The sequence below is a fragment of the Homalodisca vitripennis genome, chromosome 3 (assembly GCF_021130785.1).
Source record: "Homalodisca vitripennis isolate AUS2020 chromosome 3, UT_GWSS_2.1, whole genome shotgun sequence".
Classification (NCBI taxonomy): domain Eukaryota; kingdom Metazoa; phylum Arthropoda; class Insecta; order Hemiptera; family Cicadellidae; genus Homalodisca; species Homalodisca vitripennis.
Genome location: NC_060209.1, coordinates 151,649,397 through 151,654,969, shown reverse-complemented (window position 1 = coordinate 151,654,969; position 5,573 = coordinate 151,649,397). Strand labels below are relative to the sequence as shown.

The following is a 5,573-nucleotide window of genomic DNA, read 5'->3' as shown; positions in this document are numbered from 1 at the left end:
AAGCTTAATGATGTGCAAAACATTATTAAACATATACCTCAACAATATATACTGTTCTATGTCAATATTTTATCTTGGAAAAACGGAAAGTGGGTGTGATATCTGTGGTATATTATATAGTGCAGGACTATATCTATTCTTACAGTGTATGTAATATGTTGGCAATGGATATCGTATGAATAAATCCTATTGGCCAAGGGATGACGCTCCTCCCTCCTTGTCCTACCACCACCTCTAAATACCTCAGTCATGAACCGTAACCTCGATACTCCGGTCCAGTGTGTTATTCCCACGACCGTTATTATATACTAAAAGTAGTTTCATTCACCCAGTTCCCGTTGAGTAGTACAAGATAGTACAAAGTGGTGACAAGACAATCGGAGTGTTTAGTGGTCAGTTCGGCAGTTATTGTTACAATAGCGATCTGCACCGTGTAAGCGTCGGTCGGGTTAGCGACCGCATGCATCTCAATGGCGTCAGTAAACAAAGTGAGTGTTTCAGCCTAGGAGGAAGGGAAGTGAATGTACGAATTCGATATTAGTTCGTTATTCAGTGACATTGCACCAAGAAAAATGACGGGAATTATTGGTAGCGTGGGTGAGTTCGACTCCAATGAAGAAACGTGGGACTCGTACATAGAGAGGTTTGAACTATTTTTAAGTTGTAATGATATCGATCATTCTAAGAAAGTGAGTACCTTGCTGACAGTGGTAGGAGTAAAAACGTTCAAGCTATTACGGGATTTGTGTACACCCGATAAGCCTTCTACAAAATCGTACGATGATTTAGTGAAGCTAATTAATGACCATTTATATCCGACTCCATCTTTTGTATGTGAAAGATATAAGTTCAGTTTACGTAACCAACATGACGGTGAAAGTATAGCTCAGTACATTGCTCAATTAAAAAACTTATCTAAATACTGTGAGTTCGGTGCTAGTCTAAATGACTATTTGAGAGATCGTCTTATTTGTGGAATCCGTTCAGAATCTACTAAACAAAGACTTTTGTCAGAAGCTAATTTGACCTTCGACAAGGCTGTTCAACTGACATCGCAGATTGAGATGGCAGAGAAAAGCGCGGCAACGTTGGCGTCAGGCAGCCATGACACGCCAGCCGTCTCCGTTCGCAGCGTCCATCGGCTAGCAACGTCATCGGCTAGGCGTCACTACAACGGACGTGAGTCAGCGCCGAGCGGGAGAGACAACGCTTCGCGTCACCACGCCACACCGAGTACCACACACGCACATCAGTCCAGCAGCACTAGTGTAGTGAAGTGTAACTGTTGTGGCGCCGTAGGTCACTTCAGTAAGCAGTGTAAATATTACGGTTGTGTTTGCCATAAATGCGGCAAAACAAATCATTTAAAGAAGGTATGCCGATCTCAGGCTAGGGGTAAGTCAGGCAACAATTATTCTCATTACAGCAATAAGGATAATTTCAATAAGGGTAAACATCATTTTGTCGAAAGTGTACTAGACAATAATGACGATGAAACAGATGTAGTAGAGTGTATTGGTAATTTGTTTGAATTAGCCAAAGTCTCTAGTAGGGTTGATCCCTTGAAAACTAAAGTAACTGTTGAAAATAAAGTAGTATCTTTTGAAATTGACACAGGTGCTTCTGTAAGCTTAATCAGTGAATCCTTTTATCACGAGAATCTAAAGTTCCTTAACTTGTTACCTACTGATGTAAAGCTTAGTTCTTACACTAATGTACCCATACTTCCAATAGGTAGGTTAGAAGTAAATGTTAAGTATGAAAGTCAAAATAAAGTCCGGAGTTTATTTGTAATTAAAAATGGTGCACATCCACTCATGGGAAGAGATTGGATCAAGGAGTTAGGGGTTGTAATTTCTTTCAAGAATAAAGAAGAGTTATTTGTAGCTAAAAATGACGATGATGTAAAATATAATAAGTTAGTAAAGAAGTTAGTTTCAGAGTATTCAGAAGTGTTCTCTAAAGAGTTAGGTCAGTATAATCGTGATCCTATCAGACTGGTGCTGAAGGAAAATAGTAAACCCAAATATACTAGTCCTAGACCATTGCCTTTCACATTAAAAGCTAAGGTAGAGCAAGAGTTAGAGCGTCTAGTAAACGCTGATGTTTTGATGCCTGTAAGTAGTTCAGAGTATGGATCCTATAGTTCCAGTACCAAAGAAAGATGGCAGCATTAGAATTTGTGGCGACTTTCGTTATTTAAATTCTCAGCTAGAGATAGATCGTTATCCAATACCTGGAGTAGAGGATCTTTTCGCAGAAATGCAAAAGGGTGAATAGTTCAGCAAAATCGATTTGAGTCAAGCATATATGCAATTGAGACTAGATGAGTTTTCACAGAAATTATGTACAATTTCAACTCACAAGGGGTTGTTTGCCTATAAAAGACTTCCTTATGGAATAGCTAGTGCAGTAGGAATTTTTGAAAAAGTAATAGAGCAAACTTTACAAGGTGTGAAGTGTTTTTTGGACGATATCATCATTTCCGGTCCAAATGATGAGACTCATTTTAGTAGACTAAGAGAAGTTTGTGAACGACTTCGAAGGGTCGGTTTTACAGTAAAACAAGACAAGTGTAAATTCTTTGCTTCTAAAATAGAGTTCCTCGGATTTACAATTAACAAAACCGGACTGCACACCTCGGAAGCCAAAATAAAAGCTATTGTAGAGGCTCCAGAACCTAAGAATGTAACAGAAGTAAAATCCTTTGTAGGATTAGTCAACTACTATGGCAAGTTTGTACCAAATATATCAACGGTTCTACGACCATTGTACAATCTGTTAAGAAAAGATGTAGAATTTTCCTTTGATAAAGAATGTGTAAAATCCTTTAAGCAAATCAAAGAGCTATTGTGTACAGCTCCAGTGTTAGCACACTATGATCCGCAAGCTCCAGTAATACTAACGACCGATGCTAGTGCATACGGTATAGGTGCTGTATTAAGTATTGTAGATGGCAATGGACAGGAAAGACCGGTAAGCTATGCTTCACGTACACGTTAAATCAAGCAGAACGTAACTACTCTCAGATTGACAAAGAGGCATTGTCATGCGTCTTTGGTGTCAAACGTTTTCACCAGTATTTGTATGGACGACACTTTACGTTAAGAAGTGATCATAAACCATTAGTCAGTATTTTTGGACCTAAAAAAGGGTTTGCCAGTGTTCGCAGCAAGTAGACTTCAACGTTACTCTTTGTACCTCAGTGGTTATGACTTTGACATAAAATATGTTAAATCAGATGACAACGCGCAGATGCTCTGAGTAGATTACCATTGACAGTTTCAAAATCAGAAGACAGTTCTGAATTGCTAGGGTTAGGGACCTATTTACATTTTGTAAAAGAGAGTTCTTTGCCAGTATCATGTGAACAAGTAAAACTTGAAACCCAGAAAGACCCAATACTAAGAAAAGTGTTAGGCTATGCTATGTATGGATGGCCAAGCCATATTCCTAAAGACAATATAGAATTGTACACGTTCTTTGTAAGGAGAGAGGAAATAGCTGTTGTGCAGAGTATCTTGATGTGGGGTTACAAAGTAATAATTCCAAATAGTTTACGTAATTATGTTTTAAACGAGCTCCATGCTTCTCATCTCGGTATAACAAAAATGAAAGCAGTAGCTAGAGCTTATCTGTGGTATCCAAATCTGGATAAAGATATTGAAAATCTTGCTAACAGTTGTTCATCCTGTCTTCTTGAAAGACCGAATCCAAGTAAAAGTGAGTTACACCATTGGCACTATCCTAGTAAACCATTCGAGAGAATACACGCAGATCATTTCTATTATAAGAATAAATTGTATTTAATTGTCATAGATGCGTTCACAAAATGGTTGGAAGTTTTTGAGACAAGTTCAACTTCCGCTAGTCAGACTATTAGTCATTTTCGTGAGTTGTTTTCAAGGTTCGGAATACCAGTCACTTTGCATAGTGACAACGGTCCACCGTACAGTTCAATTGAGTTTAACAATTTCCTCAAACACAATGGTATCAAACATACAACTAGTGCCCAGTTTTACCCTAGAAGTAACGGCCAAGCAGAAAACTCAGTGGCTTATGCCAAGTCTAAACTGAAATGTGTTTTCAGAGAAAATGTAAATATTCAAGTAGCTTTAAGTAGGATATTATTTGACTATAGAAATTCAATTCATATGACTACAAATGAATCACCAGCAATGTTAATGTTTGGTAGACCACTTAGAACCCGATTAGACATTTTAAGACCTAGTTTATCTAAGGTTGTTGAAGAAAAACAAGGTAAACAAAAGTTCTATGCTAGAGGTAGTAAAACACGTATTTTACCAATTAACCAAACTGTGTTAGTAAGAGATTACAGTAGATCTCAAGAGCGATGGGTAGAAGGATGTGTAGTAAAACAACTAGGTGCAACAATGTATTTAGTGAGGTTAGCGTCTGGTATTGTTTACAAGCGTCATGTTGACCAGCTGATAGCAGTCGACACTGTTCCAGTGACAGATCAAACAGCTGAGGTAATAACAGCTGAGAGCCAGCAGACAGCACGCTCTGACTGTGCAGACGACAATCCAGTAGGCAGTAACCGCACAGCTGATGCGCCGCGGCATTCTATTTCTGTCCGCCCCAGTACAGCTATGTCACCCAACGCTTCTCATACTCACACTACCTACACCAGTCCTATTACTCAGCGTTCACCACTTGCTCGTTCCACTCCTGTTTGCAGGTATCCTCAACGAGAGCGAAAGCCAATTACAAGGCTAGATTTGTAATAGTAGTTTAGAAGTGTATTACGGATAATGAATTTATGTGTTTTATTCCAATATTTTATTTATATAATTATTCCAATAGTTGATATAACAATATTCTTCTCATTTTGTATTAAAAAATGGTATTACAGGTTATGTGCTTAAGAATTTATGTTCAATTTATGTAATTGTTTTTTAATGTAACAAAATTGTGTGTCTAATTAAGAAGGGAGGGATGTGATATCTGTGGTATATTATATAGTGCAGGACTATATCTATTCTTACAGTGTATGTAATATGTTGGCAATGGATATCGTATGAATAAATCCTATTGGCCAAGGGATGACGCTCCCCCCTCCTTGTCCTACCACCACCTCTAAATACCTCAGTCATGAACCGTAACCTCGATACTCCGGTCCAGTGTGTTATTCCCACGGCCGTTATTATATACTAAAAGTAGTTTCATTCACCCAGTTCCCGTTGAGTAGTACAAGATAGTACAGTGGGCAAGAGGAAGATGAAAATGTCACTGAATAAACCAATATATATGACAAATTAGTATGATTTGTTTCATGTAAAACAAACCAATGTTAATAAATTCCTTATGTAAAACAATGTTTTGTATCAGTTTATTAACCTTTTGGGTCTTTATTACAAATATTAATTTCTAATAAAATACAAGAAGCATTTCTCAAGCAAAAAATTAAAAACACATCTCAATGAGTGGAAAAAGGGAATAACTTCATAGCCATCCTAGTACATTATGGTAAAAAATAAAACATCAGTTTTGACGTATTTATTTGTATCATTATTGAACAAAACTTTTTTGTATTAAAACCTTTTATAAAA

At 37.5% G+C, this 5,573-nt stretch overlaps 1 protein-coding gene across 1 annotated transcript; it reads left to right on the top strand.

Moving 5' to 3' along the window:
* The first annotated feature begins 429 nt into the window (after nucleotides 1–429).
* On the top strand, nucleotides 430–5,339 carry LOC124357656. The gene is made up of 2 exons (XM_046809635.1): nucleotides 430–1,395; nucleotides 4,474–5,339. Exons 1-2 carry the CDS (start codon nucleotides 522–524, stop codon nucleotides 4,746–4,748), a joined length of 1,149 nt encoding a protein of 382 aa, XP_046665591.1. The 5' UTR covers nucleotides 430–521; the 3' UTR covers nucleotides 4,749–5,339.
* Nucleotides 5,340–5,573: the final 234 nt, after the last annotated feature.